Consider the following 18,811-nt stretch of genomic DNA (forward strand, 5'->3'; position numbering starts at 1 on the left):
TTTTATAGCTTTCCATAAGCACGGGGTGCTACTCGCTGCAGTGGAAAAATGGTTGTAGGGACAATATCACTCATTTAGGAATCACTTTTTGTATTGTAATTGTAAAAGTAAAGCCTTTCAATAAGGTTTAACTTTGAAGTATGGACTCATTCTTCTATTGTTTGTGGGGCACATGAAGCAGCTAATTAACCTAACAGCATTCATTGCAACAAACCAACTAAGCCTATGTTTGTTAATGAAAGAAATCAGGGTGAGAAAAAGCTACACTTACTAGCTTCTTAAAATCATGGTAGAAAAAGCTTTAAACTTGCGGCAACAGTGGCTCACCGCGTTACCAAAATACTACTGTTATTTCTAACTCGTTTGTCAGATTGGAAGCTTTTCATTGCTTCACACATAAGTAAATTTTAGCTCAATGCATTTTTATATCTGCAAAAGTCTACTTTGGTACTTATGGAGCCAATCCACTGCAAATTTTCTTGCAACCCTATCTAATCTACATATAGGAAATTAGCAACCTGTTTTAAGGTTCCACAAAATTAAATTAAATATTTATTAAAATGTTATCATACCTCTATCATTAAAACAAATAGAAACAATATTACTCCTATAAAGTTATTAAAGTGTAAAATAAATAAAAAATTGAAGGTTGTTATTTTAACAAACACGTGTTTTAATATTATTCAGGAATTGGCAAAATAGTCTCACATTACCTGAGAATCGAGACTAATAATAGTTTATATTCAACATTCGTCTTCCACAACCAAATTAGGTCTCTTTTCTAAAGGACAAAACGGTGACAGATTCTTACACCCAAAACAGACAATACTTTGTAGTCGTAGATTTTGTGAGAAGACTGACTCACATGCTCGAATTTTGCACTCTACCCCTTAGCCTCGATCAAGGAAGTAGATTATGTGAGAAGGCAGACTCACGTGCTCAAATTTCACACCCTGTCCCTTAGCCTCGACTAAGGAAATAGATTATGTGAAAAAGCAGATTCAGATACTCAAATTTCACACCCTATCCCTTTAGCCTCGATTGAAGAAAGGAAAAGTCGTGACCGGTTATTAGTATTACACCCAAAATGCACCTAAAGTATTTATCTTTGATTTGTTAATTAATATATTTTATTGCTCACTTTACACTCTAAAGCGAATCAAGTACTTTAGATGAACCAGAACCCTACTGTCCTATATGGAGGGAGGGTTCGACTTCTTGTCCTATTTTGTTCCTATGAGTGCCCAATTTACTTAAAACTTAAGTCATTTCCCTAGTGACAACAATTAAGTGTCACCACCAATCTTGGCATCATTGGGTTCCAATATCACTCCCCACACAACAGAACAAAAATGGAGTGAGGTCCCAAAATTTTATACAAAGTGTTAAGGTAGCACCTCTGTAGGGTGTTGGCCCTTTTTGGACAAAGAGCCATTTCATGCCATTAATATGAGAATATTCTCCTTTCTTTGAAAAGGAAAAACTCAAAATCTTTTTGTCACACTTGCTTTTTGAGCAGCAGATTTTTCAACCTGCCTTTCTATAATTATCATAACTTGGGTCTATCTTATTCAAGGATATAAGGCATCATAACAAAGACAATATCATAGGTAATCATAGGTAATTGGTTGTATTGATGCTTTCATGCAATACCAAGACTCGGATCCTCTTCAACTGGTTTTATGGGATAATCGGTTGTAGACCGTTAAATTAAGAGAGAAATGCGGACTCATTTTGACACTAATGATGCATTGGTACACTATATAACAAATTTATTACAAACATGGCATACAAATGAATCGATCCCACAGTTAATTCAAGTGGTTGTTTATTACTTATATACAAGATTATCTGGTATAGTTCATAATATATTATACCTTATTATATCAAACACCATATACAACTTCATTATCAACATGTTATGGACCTTTCAGATTATTCATAATCGATTTAGCTGGCGTCATCATAGGTAATCTTGAAAAAAATGTCTTTTGTATGCCCTTTTCTTAACCGAAGAGGCTGCTACATCAGAGCTCCCAGAAGATTCCCATTTTACAACATCCCCGTCCCAAGAAGAGCTTACAAGCATAGTCTGGAAGGGGTGCCAACTACAATCTCTTACAGGTGATTTATGGTGCTTCAGTGTTGCAACTTGTGCTCCAGTCACCTGTAATGAATTATCAAAGTTTTCTATTGAGCAAGGCTTTCTATGGAAATAAAAAGAGATATAGATAGAGCAATAGTATCTAAAAAACATACCAAATCATATACATAAACACATGCGTTGTGTGATCCGGTATAGATGTACTTTTGGCCAGTGCTATAAATTTGAAGAAAACAACATCAGGTTAAATATTAATTTCTAAATTATGCAATATCGGAATCACTTTTCTGAATAATCTGTTACAAACAGACGCTACATCTGAATATTTAAAAGCCTTAAATCGAAATAATTAGAAGGTAAGGCCAGTTCAGTGTTCACCTAAAAGCTGGGGAGAAAAAGCAGCGGACGAGAGTGCGTAAGACTGAATGTCCTCTATATGTAGCAACTGACTGATCACAAGGATGATTCAAGTTTTTTGCTTGCGGCGGGTAATCCATCCACCTGTAATCCCATTCAAAACTTCTCTGTCCACGATTACTGGAATTTAGAGAAAAATCTGTTAAGAGTATTCCTTTGCATTGGCAACAATTTCATCTAGAAATAGTAGTCACAAAAAGGAACAGACGTTATTAGCTAGGCTAGAAATTTGATCAATTTCCAGACTGAAATGCTGACACAAATAGACTCACAATACATCATCCTGTAAAAATAATTCTATAAATTCTTAGTATTGTTTTTTTTTTCTATGAAATGTAATGATAGATTGAGAAAGCCTCAGATAATTCATAAGTATACAGAGCCTCATAATCTTGTAACATATTTTTGTAAGTATAATTAACTTATAGGGTAATTTTTAAGATATACAAGTCACTTAAGTTGTGTACTGTATAAAAACACTTTTTACCATTAGATTATAAAGTTCCATCAAATGTAATGGTACACCCTCCACCCAAAATTTACTCCCCTATCTTCTGCTTCCACCACCCTCCTTTAGAGCTTCATCATATTTCTTCGTATAGAACACAAACATCACATTGGGCCTTATAAACCAGCTCATTTGTAGTTTCAAATCAGATGATGAAACAGGTTCAGGTAGGTCCAATAGAGACAGAGCTTCTTTCAATCCGCATAATTCAAAGAAGGGACCTTTAGGCCTTAAGCTTATTTCTCTTTGATATTAGCACATTTAACCTTATCCTGCTCAAATTCTACTTGTACATTTCTAAGCTTAGTAATTCAATGTCCCTATCATTGCACTTTCCTTGTCAAGCTATTCAGCCAGTTTCTTAAATGTCTTATAAATGAGATAGTTTTTCAACAAATTTATCTTAGGCTTCGGTAAGCCACCACGAGAATGAACAAAAGTATATTCCCATATTCTTGCTCTATAGTATGAAACAAGCCGGGAAGGGGAGAGAGTGGAAGAAGGAGAAAAAGAGAGAATAGATTTGGTGGAATCCTCTGAGGTATCCTTGTGCCTACGTGTTGTTCCCTACAGGGCATTATGTTGGAACCCTCTTGGGGAATCCTTGTGCCTACGGGCTGCTCCCTACAAGGCATTGTATTGGAACCTTCCATGGTATCCTTGCGCCTATAGGCTACTCTCTACATAGCATCATGCTGAAACCCTCTGAGATATCCTTGCGCCTACGAGTTACTCTCTACGGGGCATCGTGCTGAAACTCTCTGAGGTATCCTTGCTTACTACGGGCGTCCTTACAAAATATTTTCAGTCAAAACTATGAAGGAGCAAATCGCTTACAAAGTCAAGTCAATCTCATGTCATACTTCCCGGATTTCAGACTTAATCACTTCGCCCTTTCAAGCATCGTTCTTGAGGGGTTGTATAAACCGGTATACCGAGGACTCAATATTTGCATCTTCAGGTTGTTCCACCAAGCCATCTTCAGGCTCAGCCTCTTCTACCTATCGACTGTCCATGATAACTTTGTAGTTACATGAATTTTCTACTAAAGCATTTCGCCCCTACGCAACTCATGCTTAGGGGACTATTTACCGTTAAGCCTACTTTCGACCAAGGGACTTAGTAATATGATGGAGAGCCCACCCTAAAACAGCAAAAACGAGCTACCTGAGTTAGAAGGTCAGCTCTCCCTTCAAGAAGTCAGCTTGGCCCAACCGGTCTTCCGCTCAAAGCACATCCGCCCATCGCGCCTCATGCTTGGGGACTGTCCACCTTAAGGCTATCTTTGACAAAGGGGCTTAATATTATGATGGAGAGCACACCCTAGGAGTAGGCCGAGTTCTCGGAAGCTTTTGACAATATCGAAAGAGCCCGCTCTAAAATAACGTTGTGTAAATATCTGATCTATTAGTCGGTCACAGGAAAGCATTCCGCCCCTATGCCGCTCATGCTTGAGAGACATTGTAAATGTCTGGCCTCTTAACCGGTTTCAGGAAAGCATTTCGCCTACACGGCTCATGCTATAGGGACTGTGTAAATATCTGATCTCTTAATCGGTATCATGAAAGTATTTCTCTCCTATGCGGCTCATGTTTGAGGGACTCTGTAAATATCCAATCTCTTAGTCGGTCTCAGGAAAGCATTTCGCCCTCACGCAGCTCATGCTTGGGGGTACGTGTACATGTTTGGTCTATTTTGGGTCGGGTACTTGATGACCTACGGAGAAACACACACCCCAAGAGTGGGTCTAGCTATAGGATAGAGCCAAAAGAGCCCGCCCCTAAGTATAGCTAGCTCGACAGAGTAAGGCCGGGTTAAGCTAGTTGGGGGACCGAGCCGACCTTGCCGAATCAAAACTAACATGGAGGGAATAATCAAATACGGAGACTTAAAATACGCGGATAGTGCATTTATGGCTAATTGATAACATTATGGCCCAGTATCCGACAATAAAGACTGATTCCAATTACCATTATGAGGTCACATTTAATTAGGGACAATCGCCTTATTGGTCCTTAATGAGTCTTAAGTATGGAGAACACCACGGCTACCATATAAGCAGATGTCCATCGAAGGAGAACGAGAGAGAATTCATATAGTATCTGACTGAGACTTTATTGGCACACGCTGGTAAAATTACACTGGTGTACTTTTCTAGTTCATACTCGCATGAGCCCATATCTTTTCTCATGCATTAGCAAGCATAACCATACTAAACTTATAGTTTATCCTAATATAACTAAGTTGTTTGATTTGTTCTAGAAACAAGTTATCATGAACAAGATTTCCTTTTAATTTTCCATCATTAGCTCACGTCCCACAGACTCAATGCTTAGGATGACATGCGGTATTTCACTTTATAGTTTACAGCCTTTTTTCTTGTTAAATTCCAAACTACTTTAATCTTTACCGTTATTTACTGAACATTTTGTCAAAACACATCATATTCTTAAGATTCAATAGATATGGACTTCAAAATATAGATTGCTAAAAGGGAAATAGAACATACCAGGTAACATTGGACGAGATTTTGCGTAAGTCCCAAAGTTTTATGGTCTGATCTTTACCGTTAGAAATGAAATAGCGTCCATCTCCACGAGTATCAATAAATGTAATGCCCTCCAGGTGCCCCATCAAAACCCCTGCTGGCTTGCCATTAGCATTTAAGCAACGCCGGTCCCAGACCTAAACAAGTTTGTACATTAGAATATGTCCCTCACCTAAAATCAAGAGGGAAAGTACAAACAAACAACTCTAATTATGACATGAAGTTTCTGCAATAAGTGATGATGACCAAAGCTAAGAGCTTTGACACATATCTCAACTAATAACTGCTCTCACGTTCAATATTTAATTAACCTTGACGGTATGAGATTGACTTCCTGTTTAAAAGATGGTCATTACTTCTATATAAAATCAAAATTTGGGATACTCAAAAAAAGGGAAAAAGCGAATAATATGTTAACAGAATAAGTCGTCTTATAATGTAGGACATACCTTGCAGAAACTATCATCACTTCCAGAGTAAATAAGATGGCCGGTTTCATCAGCAAAGCATACAGTATTTACATCAGCCTGCAACATAAAATGAAAATAAAAAGTTAGAACATCTATGATATGTGTTAATATTCTTGATCATTACAAAAATTACCAAAATATGAAAATAATTTGTCCATAAAAATGATAGATTGATGATCAAGCAGAAGCTTTCAAATAGAATTTCCCATGCACTAATATAAAGACACTGCCAATAGATAAAGTGACCGCATTCGATAATGCAACTAAACAATCTATTCTATCACATGGATTATAAAAACCACTTCCTTCACTTGACAAACAATCAATTCTATACAGCTCATAGAGCTAAGTAAAGTGTGAATCGGCTAGTTTAATTTAGACTGCACCATAAGTTAACAATTTAGAAAAAAGTCCAAATCATTTGAAGCTAAAGAGATGAATATTTTATGGCTAGTAAAATTACCGCGTGTGCTAAAATTCGAAGCGAAACCTTATTTGCTTCAAGATCGTATACAATTAAAGAATCACCACTAGTTCCTGCTACTAATTCCCTCCCATCTGTCGAGAATTTCACAGAGAAAATTCCAAAAGAGTAGCCTCCATCATCATTTGATGAAAAATCTAAACCATCGTGGATCTCCTGCATATTAGAAGAACCAAAAGCACATTAAGAATATGAAAAGAACACCATATAAAAGTACCTAGGACATCTAGGGGTGATCAAAACCAAACCAACCCAATAGAAAACCGCAAACCAAACCAAACCAAACCGAAACCGCAAAAAACCGCATTTGGTTCGGATTAGTTTGGGTCATCTTTTAACAAAACCGCATGGTTCGGTTTGGTTTGCGGTTTGTATTTTATAAACCGAACCAAACCGAATCAAACCGCATTATGTTACAACCTAACTTTTACTTAACTCACATCCAACCCAAACTTAAATCTATAATACTTTAACCTTATGATTACGAACAATTTTCTCATCCTTACACATGATTTTAGTCTCGATCTTCTCAAATCTCTAATAGCATTATCGTGTCTTCTTTGCCACATACATTTTCCCTCTTTTTCTATAATCTTTACTCTCTTATATTCTTTCTTTTTCACCTTCTCATTTTTAGGAAAATGTTCCCTATTTCAGTTTCGTTTTTATCGCACATCTTCTTCTCTAATCTCTCAACTCTTTTGTTTTTTCTTTTTCACCTTCACTAATCTCTCGTATCTTCTATTTTTTGTTTCATTCTAGTAATTTTTAGATTGGTTTATACTATTATTTTATGTTTATTATTGTACTTTTGTCTAATTTAATTTTTACATATTAAATAGAAAGTTATTGTCAAAATATGACGGGTTTTGTTGTTATTTAATAGTGTACGAATGTCTAAATACAAAGTTTCGTTATCATCTATATGTATATGAATGGTTCAATAAAATATTTCTAAAAAACCAAACCAACCGCACCGAACCAAACCGCATTAGGTTGGTTTGGTTTGGTTCGGATTTTTTTTAAAAGCCAACCGAACCAAACCAAACCGCACGATTTTTTCTCTTGCGGTTCGGATGATTTTTTTCGTCAAAACCGCCCAAACCGCACCGCGATCACCCCTAAGGACATCCACCAGTTAGACACATCATGGAAGGAAGATCCAATTTCTAAGAATATATTCCTCAGATACTTTGTAGCATTCAAAGCAACTGTAGTATTTGTCGAATTAGAAATTAAAACCAAAGTGCAGAATTAGTTGTGAGTACCGTCACATTTGCTAGCGACTCAGTTTCAGAAGATCCAACATTTACAATGTGTACAATGGGCGACATGCTGGCATAAACCTGAAATTGAAGATGCATATGCCATAAGAATAATCCATAAAAACAATGGATTAAAAATATGTAGACATTTTTGTTTGCTACTATTTTGAAGATAAAACACAGCAACTTACAAGACTGCGTTGATCAGGGGAAAGAGAAGTATCAGTGATTGTCCATCTCAAACTCTTGGTTAGAATATTTTTTTGAACTTTCCAACCTTTGTCCACATTGTATATTTTTATGATATTTCCCTGAAAAATCAATTTAATTAGAACTAAAACTATAGCATGCATATACTTCCAGCAAAAAAAGTATTTTTATGATACAATGTTAAAGGGGAGAGAGAATATTTACCTGGAACCCAGCAACAAAAAGACAACCATCAGCAGAAAACTGAGACACATATGCTCGACTAGGCATTTGGTCGATAAGCCAAGGACCATTTACAGGCAAATATCTACTCAACAGATGACACCGATCAGCGGAAGAAAATCTTCCCCGCCCCGAACAATTAAACTCCCGACCTGCCAGCATCTTCACTGGGGAAACAGGCAACTCTTTCCTTCCAGATCCATCATGTATTAACAATTGATGAGGTGTTGATTTCAACTTAGTTATTTGAGCAATTTCATTGTCTAAATTTTTAAACGCCCTTTTACTTTGTCCAATACTAGAACTTTCATGGATGGCATTTCCACCTTCACATTCACTAGATTCCACATCTAATCTACTCATAGCATAACCCATTTCGTCAAGGTAAAGCGCACCAGAAATATCATACATTACTACTCAAAGCAACAAGGAAATTTTTTGCAATGCCATAGCATCTTATCTGCTCAAAAATCTTCATAAAACCCCTTTGCTTGTCAATCCTGCAAAAGTAAAAGTATGACAGAACCAATAAGTAATTTTTCCAATCTAACTTTTCATATAGATAATGTTAGAACCCCACGGATTGGCCTGGTAGTGAAGGCTTGAGTCCAGAGACTATGCTCCTCTCAAGGTCTCAGGTTCGAACTCTGCTTAGTGCTAACTATTAATATTTGATCACAAATTTCAGCCAATTTTGCCTATGTCTCCATAACATCATCCCAACAAATTTGACCCAAAAACCCTTTCATAAAAATCATAGGAAAGCAAGTAAAATCAGGAATCAATAACACACCAAATAATGAACAATAGTAATAATCAAATAGAGTAAACAATAGTAGATATGAATCACCAGAATAAAGTGAAGTCAACTTTAATTTGATTCTGTAAAATTTGGACACAACTGAAAATGAAATGAGATAAACAGAAACAATTATGCAAAGTACCTCTTGTGATGGAATTTTCGGAGATCACAATTTTTGGTTTATCTGGTGTAGTGTGGTTGTGATTCTGAGCAAAATTATGAAAAAGTGGTGCTACACAAAGTGAAACATTTTTTACGGAATTTTCTGATTTCGCGAAATTTGATATACAATGAACCATTCAAGATAATAATATTATTATGTTAATATTATTAATATAATATTAAAATTATTGGATAATAAAGCCAGTGAAGGTAATTGAAGGCCGGAGCAAACACAATACTCTATTTTTAAATAATAATAATAAAATTTTGTCAAAAAATAATAATAATAATAAAATGTCTTTTTTATATTTTTTTATAATTACTTTTTTCTTTGATTTTTCGGAAGAGGGAGATTGTTTTTTAGTAAATATAATAATCTAATTCTAAAAAGTCGATTATACACAAGCCGATCTAAAGACTCATGCTCAAACAAATAGACAAACTGACAAGATCAACTAAACCATCCAAACAACTCAAGTTACATTTTTCATACAAAATCTAGTTAATTTTTCGGTTTGTTTCCGCACACCAAAGTACATTTTGAATTATTTCCGTGTTTCGGAGCTCTTTAGTGTCTCTCTTTTGGAAGTTAGCTTGGTTTCTAACCATCCAAATCGAGTAGATGATTTCAACTAAGGCACATTTCAACATATTAGCTTTGTTACCTTTACCTTTCGTATTGATACTACACAATTGTAGCTCTGTATCCCATTTTTGAGGAACATGATTATAATTCAACCATGCAAGGACTTGGCTCCAGACCCTCTTTGTTTCTTCACTTTCAAAAAACAGGTGGTTGCATATACCATTAGTTACAATCCCGAATTTACTCAATCTATCTTTGGTTTGTAATCTCATTTGACATATCATCCATAGTGTAAACACCGCTCTTGGTCTAACAATGTTTCCAAAGAACATTTTTCTCCAAATCACTTTGGGTTTAACACCCTGCAACATCTTATACATTTCACGAGTCACATACTTTCCTGAAGCTTGAAACTCCCCCCAAGTGGCCGATTGCATCAAAACTTCTTTATGCTTGAACATGACTTTGAGGATCCAAGAGTTATGCATGGCTGGTTGGAAGATTGTCACATCTCTGTTTTTGGTGTAGTACAAGTGTTTCCATCAGATCCAAAGCTTGTCACCTTTGGCACTTACATTCCACAACAATTTACCAATCGTAGCTTTGTTTTAATTGGAGAGAGCAATGCTATTCCTACCACCAACAAATATCGGGTCACATGTGTGCTCCTAAGAAATAGGAATTTTCCTTGAAGGGATATCTTTACCTGTCCAAAGGAACTTTCTATATATACTCTCATTATGATTGATCACTTTTTTGGGGAAGAGGAAAAAGTTGCATCCAATAATTGACAATTGCAAATAAGACACTTTTCACCAATTGCAGTCTGCCAGTATAAGAGAGAAGTCTGGTGCTCCAATGGTTTATCCTTGCCAACATTTTGTCAATAAGAGGTTAGATATAGTGATAGAGAGTTTCCTACTGTCGAAAGGAACTCCAGGGTATTTAAAAGGCATGCTCCCAGTATCAAAACCAGTCTCCTCCTGGATAAGCATCTTAGTTATCTCATCCACCACCACCATAGTAGATTTTACACTTAGGAATACTTGCTTTGAGGCCAGTTACAGCTGAGAAATCCTTGAATTTGTTCATCATCAACTTTACATATCCCACATCTCCTCTAACAAACAGAAGTAAATCATCAACAAAACATAGATTTGTGATTTTCAAGTTGTCACACTTTGGGTGGTAGTTGAAATTGGGGATAAGATCAAGACCTTGCATGGTTCTATGAAGGTATTCCATTATCATGAAAAAAGAAGAGGTGAGATAGGATCACCCTGTCTCAAACCTCTTGCTTTCACGGTCTTTAAGATATAGTTGTTACACATGTTGTAATTCAATCAATGAATGTTTAAGGGAAACCAAATTTAGTCATAATGTGAATTAGAGAAAACCACTCAACAGTATCACAAGCCTTTTGTATGTCCATTTGGATCATACATATATGATATATATTCTTCCTATTCTATCCTATAACCAATTCATGAGCCAAAATTATGTTATCATGAATTACTCTCCCATGCACAAATGTTAATTGGCTCTCATCAATTACTTCATGGATAACATCACCTAGCCTGTTTGTAATTATTTTTGAGATAATTTTGTAGATAGTGCTACAACAGGAAATATGTCTCATATCTTTGATGGTAGCAGCCTCAGAGGTTTTTGGAATTAATGTGACAAGTGAACAATTGACAACCAGATACATTTCATTGGTTTGAAAGAATTCCAAAATAGCCTCTTTCACATCCTGTTTCACAATAGTTCAAGCAGATTTGAAAAAGAAAGAGTTAAAACCATCAATACATGGGGCCTTGGTATTTCCAATGGTAACAAGAGCTTTCCAAATTTCTTGGTCATCAACTGGTCTGATCAATTTATGAGCACTTTTTCAAGAGAGTTTGGTACCCCTTCTAATAACAAGTATATCTATGCCTTTTAACTCAATAGCTTTTATCCCCACTAGGTTGGTGTAGAAATTCACATTTTCCTCTTCAATGTCCTCCTGATTTTTGAGGAGATTTCCTTCCAGTGAAGTAAGAGTATATAGTCGTATATGCTTATTCTTTTCTTTCACTGAGGCATGAAAAATCAAATTGTTGTTATCTCCAAGCTTCAGCCAAGTGATTTTAGCCTTTTGCATAAGGACATATTCCTGAACTTGATTCAGTTGGATAAGGTGGTCATTGCAAAGCTTAACTTGGTAAATAGTCTGGCTATGAAACAAACTTTTATTAAGGTTCTCCTAGGCCTCCAGCAAATCTTATCTAGCTTGTTGAATTTGGATCTGAATGACAGCCACTTTTTTGGAAGAGGGAGATTTTTTTTATATGAAAACTGAATAATTTTTCATAATTATTAAACTGAAAAAATAATTTAATGATTTAATTTATTTCTTGCGGTACATATTCTCCTATGTTAATGAGAGGAATAATGTATTAGTACATTTTTTTCAGTATTATATTTTATATTTGATTTAATTTATTCTTGTTTAATCAATGTTTAAGGTAATAGCTTTCTCCAGTGCTCTTTATCTCTTTTATATTATTATTTCTCTTTTTTTAATAAATAATTTACATTTAGTAGAATTTAAATCTGAGATTCTGAGAGGAGTATACTGTCAAGATCCCAGCCTTCGCCATTAGGCCTCATACACGCATGTAACACCCTTCTAAACCACGCGGGAATAATTAGAATAATTCAGAGTAAACATGAAATACAAGGGTATCACAATTAATCCAAAATAAACACCAATGTCAATTGTCATGCCACACGAGGAACAATTCAACATGAAACACCATTCATGTTCAACACAGCGGATCATAATTCATAGCGTTGCATATTCATCATCCATGCAATTAATCCAAACCAAGTCTAAAACAACAAAATCAAAATAGATTAATTCGTCTCTAAACCAGCGTTCCCCAGTGTTACAATCAGAGCATGACCAACACGACTCATGGATGAACTCTAAGAGCTATCCTCACCAAATCAGCTAAGCCGCTACTCCTCAATCTGAAAAACAACATGTAAGGGTGAGTCTCATTCACAATTAACGAGTATTATATAGTTGTAAGCAATAAAACGTCAAGAAATTATTAATCACTCAACCTACATGTATACAGTCATTCCAATACTTCACATTTGTCAAGCATACCAAGATACATCATCAATCACAACACAATTCATTCAAGTCAGAACATCTTATAATGCATATGAATGAACTAACACTAATGCATGTGGTACCAAATCATGGGCTGAACCCATCCAACTGATCTACTCATCATCGAGATACAGTCCACCGGCACAAATTCCGCACAATGGGAATTATGTCCTACAAAGAATCCACTCATCATCGGGATATATCATCAAATGCAAATGATTCATGAATGAATGCACACATATCACATACTTATATCATCATCAATATGATGTTTAACATCGTCTATTTTCATCTCATCTCATCAACATCGTAAGCATGTTGTCATATCCCAAAATTTGCCCACTATAGTTCAAGACAATTTGTCTCCTCATACTCAAGTATCCTCAATTGCCCAAGAGTATTCAAGGTTTTCATCAGATAAAAGCGTCTCCTAAGTGACATGGCCTAAAATTAGGGTTGTGATTATTTTCAAGGAAAATGAACTTCTAAGGCCTCAAATGGACTTCATGGTATCCTATAGGACCTAGGGTATCCTCATACCAAAATTCAAGCTTTGAATCACAAGATTGCTCATTCAATAGCTCAAAAAGTCAACAGTCGACTATGCTAGGTCAAAAGTCAACTATGGTCAAATCACTGTCAAAACTCCTGATTTTTCGTCAACATTAATATCTTGAAGTCATATTCATCATTTGATCAAGGGTTGATCATGATTCATCAAGGAAAGCTCAAAAATCAACAAAAGTCCAAGTTGGGTGAAATTTGAGAAATGCATAAGGCCTTAATTGACTAATTTCATATTTTTGAGTAATGGGCCATAACTTTTTTATTACCCACGAAATACTAAGCTTAAAAGTGGCCCATAATCCAATCTTAAATTATTTTATGATTTTATTTCAATTATTCTTGATTTTATTCCCTTAAAGTCAATTTAAATCAAATAAAATTATAATTTAATGAAAGAATATTCTATGGATTATTTCTCATTTCAAATATTCAGAGCAAAATCGATCCATTGGTCCATATTAAAGAAGAAAGATGCACAAAATAGAGGGAGGATTCAAAATAGAAAGATTTGGTGCAAGTTTGAAAATCAAATCTTTTTCAATCAATCTCCAAACTTTCTCTCCAAACCTTTCAACCCTAATTTCGTTCCATATATAATCACAAGTATCCAGCCTCTCAAGAGACAAAAAAAACCTAGCAGCCACAAGTGTTCCAAGCTTGCAAAAAATCTCAAGAAACTTGAAAATTTCGTACTCACAATTACAGCCTTCTTCAAGAGCAAATAATCATCAAAATCTCTTCATCGGGTAATATAGGTTGTTAATGGACCATTAACACAGTCCCATAACGTGTGGAACGGTGGTCTCATATTCATGTTATACCATGTACCTTTTATTTTAGTTCATCATGTTTGCATGCGTATCAATTAAATCTAATGCTTTCTATGAGTTTATGATGATGTTTAGAGAAGCTTAGAACCGTTGAACTGGAGCTTAGACGCACGAATCAAATTCCACCATGCTTAGGGCAAAACGAAAGCACCCCTTCGTTTTCATGCTTGCCGTTGTTTTTTGACCAAAACGACCATGCCATTGAACTCGTAGCGTCCCGTTTTGTGGATCTGGGCGTCCTTTGTTCTTGATTAACGTGTTTTTTTAGACTATTATTTTTAGGAATTTGCTACAAATTCATGGTCGTAAAATGGTAGCAATTATGAAGTAGAATTCGTAGCAAATGCATGAAGGAGATGATGAATAGTTGCAGCGACTGGTTGACCGTGTGTGGCACTTAACCATTGGTCGGTCAAACAATTTTGCTCCTCTCTCCCATTTCTATTGGTTAGCGCGCGGACAGCTAGGCCCCATGGGTGACTGAGTTTTTGTTTTTTCCACATTATTACTTGTTCATGTATTTATTTCTTTTTTATTACTTCAATGTCGGCAAACAATCATGGCATGACTGGCAGCACATAGTGACTGAAGGTGATTCATATGCAAGGGCAGGGGTTCGATCCCTGCCTCTTGCAAAAGCTTTGTTTTATTTTTCTTCATCTTATGAGATTGCAGATCTAATGCGCACGAGCAACGAAGGCCTACGATGCGTCGTCCTTTCCCTGCCGCTGGATCTTCATAAGGCTAAATCCAATGAGACTGAAGTTGCCCCTCACCATACGCCCTCAGGCCGCATCACACTGGATTAGATCCGGTTTTCTTTCTAATTATCTTTTGCTTGCTTTTTTATGAGTGCTTTTTTTTTCTTCTTCTTTTTTTAATCAACCTTTTATTTTTTAACTAACTAACCTTTGTCTAACTTTATTTAAAAAAACAACAAAAATAGATTTAGGATATTAATTTTAATTTTAAGACTAGTTATTTATTTATTTGATTAATTAACTAATTAGGATTTATTCATAATATATTTTAATTAGGTAATTAGATTTAATTAACGATCATTAGAGTTAGATTTTTTAATTTCAAAGTCGTATTTTCTTCGTCAATTTCAAACTCAAACGTTTACTAATTTCCTCCCGATTCTTCTCTTCTCATCTCGATTCCAATGAATGTCGCATGTTTGTTTTCGCTTTTATTTAATTATTTATTTAAATTGTTTATTTAAATATTAGAAGCTATGTATAGGTTGCAAGGTTTTTTTGATGTAATAGTTAATTAGGTTTTTACTTTCTCGCACATTTACTTTCCGCACTCCTATATCTATTTAGATGTATGCTTAGGATTTTATGGCAAGACTAATAATCAAACGCTAGCTAACCTAACTCAAGATAAATAAATAACTGAATACAACACACTTGCACTCACTCACCCCTAGGGTACGCCACTCTTGGTTGCCTTCGATTATAAGGTCGTGTGCCTCGAAATGTAGAGGTACCCATTAGCAAAGGTCCCTCGATACAAAATCGTCACTAAGTCGCTCGATGACCCTCGATTGTTGCCTACGAAAAAGTGACGACCGTCCCTTCGAACTTGCTAAAGGTACCTCTACCTGTTGCCTTCAACGACCTCCGATGACCCTTCGATTGTCCCGAATACGTCCAATATAAACAAGGATTACCTACTTCTATATAGTATGGATAGTCCTAGGAACTTTAAAAAGCATAGAAAAAGACCAACTATTAGGGTAGTACTCTTAGATTGCTTGCTCAAATACAAAAACTATTTTCACACTCCTTTCAAAAACAAAGGCTACGCTTTTAAGCTAAAGTCCTTTTATTCAAAAAACTCTTTTCAAACAAACAAAAACAAACATGAGCTAAGCAAACTAAGAGCCCGTAGATAACTACGGATGAAAAGGGTGCTTACACCTTCCCTTTTCATAACCTACCCCCCGAGCCCGTTTTCTTTTTAAAGAGTCTTTTTCTGTAATTTTTACCTTTCCTAAAATTGGACAAAATAAAAGTCGGTGGCGACTCATGCTTAACCGCGACATTTAAAGTCAGTTCACCGTGTTACAGAACTGGAGACTTTACTGGGGAGTCTTTAAGAGGGGTTTACCTTAGGGCTTAGCTCATTATTAATGTTTTTAATTGTTTGTTTGGGTGCTTTATTTTTAAGGGGTTTGTTTGGGATTGTTTCTGAGTGAAAGATTTTAACCCGAATCTTGAGATACCCTAGGTATGTGGCAATAGACCAATGAGACTGTACGACATGTATCGTTATGGTTGATCTGGTGGCCACCATTAGTGTGACGCTTTGGTTTGTCCTGATGGCCCTTGAAAGTGATCGAGGAGACATTTGGCTACCACGTGGTGTCATTAAGCACTAATTCGCCCTTAGAACCTTAGTGAACTTGACTTTGGCCTATAGGAAGTAGCGAGATGGCTGGCTTTGGATTCCTGACTGAAGCCGGTTGATACTCGATGCTACACACATTGAGATTGGACTCTAGGGATGTTTTTGGCTGGCCGTTCGAGTGCCATGTTGAGAAAGATCAAGGATATGAGCACCATAGAACCCGGTTACTATTTTAGGACAGGTTGAACCAACTAAACTTCAGTGGGGAGGGTACTTACCTATGAACTTCACGCAAGCCTTTAAACTTAAGGACACTTGTGTGACTTGCTTGTGTGTGCTACTAACCCTTCTATTTCCTTGCAGGAATTGTTTGTAGGACTCATTCGTCCTTGCTATCTCACGCTTTACCTGATGCATTGCATTCGCATAACATCATGACATCATAACATAGCATGATTAACTAACCCTTTCAAGGATCTAAGGAATTTAGGACGCACAATTCCAGGTGCCATTATCAAAGACTAGGTTCCCTGCAAGGGGCAAGAGGATTTATTTTCCTCTTGCCGTATGCCTTCCAGTTCGGAGACACGATACCTATCAAGGGGAAAGAGTATTTATGTTCCTCTAGCCATGTACCTTCAGATTCAGAGGTATCCCAAATCAGAGGCTATGACCCACCGGATATGGTGAGCTTAAGTCTCAAAAAATGATGTTCAAAGACCGAAAACGAAAGTTCTTCAGCAAAGCTACAATTTAATGTCGCAAACTAAATTTCATAAAGATCCTTGAAAGCATTGCATTTGCATATCAGTACATCACATAGCAGGTTTCTTACGACGGGTTTCTCACTTCCTCGCCGTTTATTTCAGCATCATGAATCTCGAGCAATCATTCAAAGACCTTCAAGCTCAGAATGCCCAGTTCCAAGATCTGATCCTGAACTTGTCCAAGGGGCAAGATGAACTGAAAGCGCTCCTGACCAAGAAAGAGAAAAGGTCTAGAAGATCTGTGGGTGTCCTTAACATGGGAAGAAGATTCCGAGGTCCACTTAAGAGGGCTGAAGAAGTCAAGGTTTCTAAAGAGGACGACAATGAACAAGACGATGGTGCTAGTGTCAAAACTAATACGAAAAGCAACCACGATTCTGCCAAGCCCTCTGAGGAAGAAGAGGACTATTAATATGAGGACGGACATCCTGATGAAAAATACAAGCTGTTGGAAGAACGTATGAAAGCCATGAAAATTCAGAAGGTACCTGGACTGGATTTTGAAGAACTAGGCCTCATCTCAAGGGTTGTCATTCCTCCGAAATTCAAGACCCCGACCTTTGCTAAGTACGATGGAGTCTCCTGTCCCAAGCTGCACTTAAGATCCTATGTGAGGAAGATTCAGCCTCATACTGCTGATAAGAAGTTGTGGATCCACTTCTTCCAAGAGAGTTTGTCTGGAACTCAACTCGAATGGTACTATCAACTAGAGGGTACCAACATTCATACATGGGAAGACTTGGGCACTGCTTTCTACAAGCAGTACCAATACAACGCTGATCTCACGCCCACTCGTACACAGTTGCAAAGCATGTCCATGGGGCCTAATGAAAGCTTCAAAGGATATGCTCAAAAATGGAGAGATATGGCAGGAAGAGTTCAACCTCCTTTAGCTGACAGAGAGTTGGTTGACATGTTTATGAGTACACTGACTGGTCCTTTCTACAGCCATTTACTTGGAAGCTCCTCATCTGGTTTCACCGATCTCATACTGACTGGGGAACGTGTTGAAAGTGGTATCCGAAGCGGAAAGATTCAAGTAGCTACAACTTCCAAGAAGCCATATAATGGGAAGAATGAATCCAACACCGTTGGAGCAGCCCTGGTCTTGGGTCAAGCGTCAACGCAACAACAACGTAATAATCAGCGCAAGTAGAGCGCACCTAAAAGACAATTCACTAAGATCAACATGACTTTGGCCGAAGTGTTACCACGGTTGCTGAAGGAAGGGCTGATTGCATTGAAGGATCCTCCTCTGAAGCCTAATACTTCATCTCATCAATATAATCCTAATGCAAGATGTGCTTATCACTCCGACAGTATTGGACATGACACAAATGATTGT

General features: G+C 36.7%; 1 protein-coding gene across 1 annotated transcript; it reads right to left on the reverse strand.

Moving 5' to 3' along the window:
• Window positions 1–1,732: 1,732 nt before the first annotated feature.
• On the reverse strand, window positions 1,733–9,330 carry LOC131643902 (LEC14B protein-like). The gene is made up of 10 exons (XM_058914258.1): window positions 9,173–9,330; window positions 8,211–8,728; window positions 7,988–8,107; window positions 7,800–7,877; window positions 6,511–6,687; window positions 6,027–6,104; window positions 5,539–5,714; window positions 2,483–2,641; window positions 2,260–2,320; window positions 1,733–2,167 (listed from the first exon to the last, which is right to left on the reverse strand). The coding sequence occupies exons 2-10, from the start codon at window positions 8,637–8,639 to the stop codon at window positions 1,964–1,966; spliced, it is 1,482 nt and encodes a 493-aa protein (XP_058770241.1). The 5' UTR covers window positions 8,640–8,728; window positions 9,173–9,330; the 3' UTR covers window positions 1,733–1,963.
• Between the last annotated feature and the right edge of the window lie 9,481 nt (window positions 9,331–18,811).

The sequence above is a fragment of the Vicia villosa genome, linkage group LG1 (genome assembly GCF_029867415.1).
Source record: "Vicia villosa cultivar HV-30 ecotype Madison, WI linkage group LG1, Vvil1.0, whole genome shotgun sequence".
NCBI classification, from domain to species: Eukaryota; Viridiplantae; Streptophyta; class Magnoliopsida; order Fabales; family Fabaceae; genus Vicia; species Vicia villosa.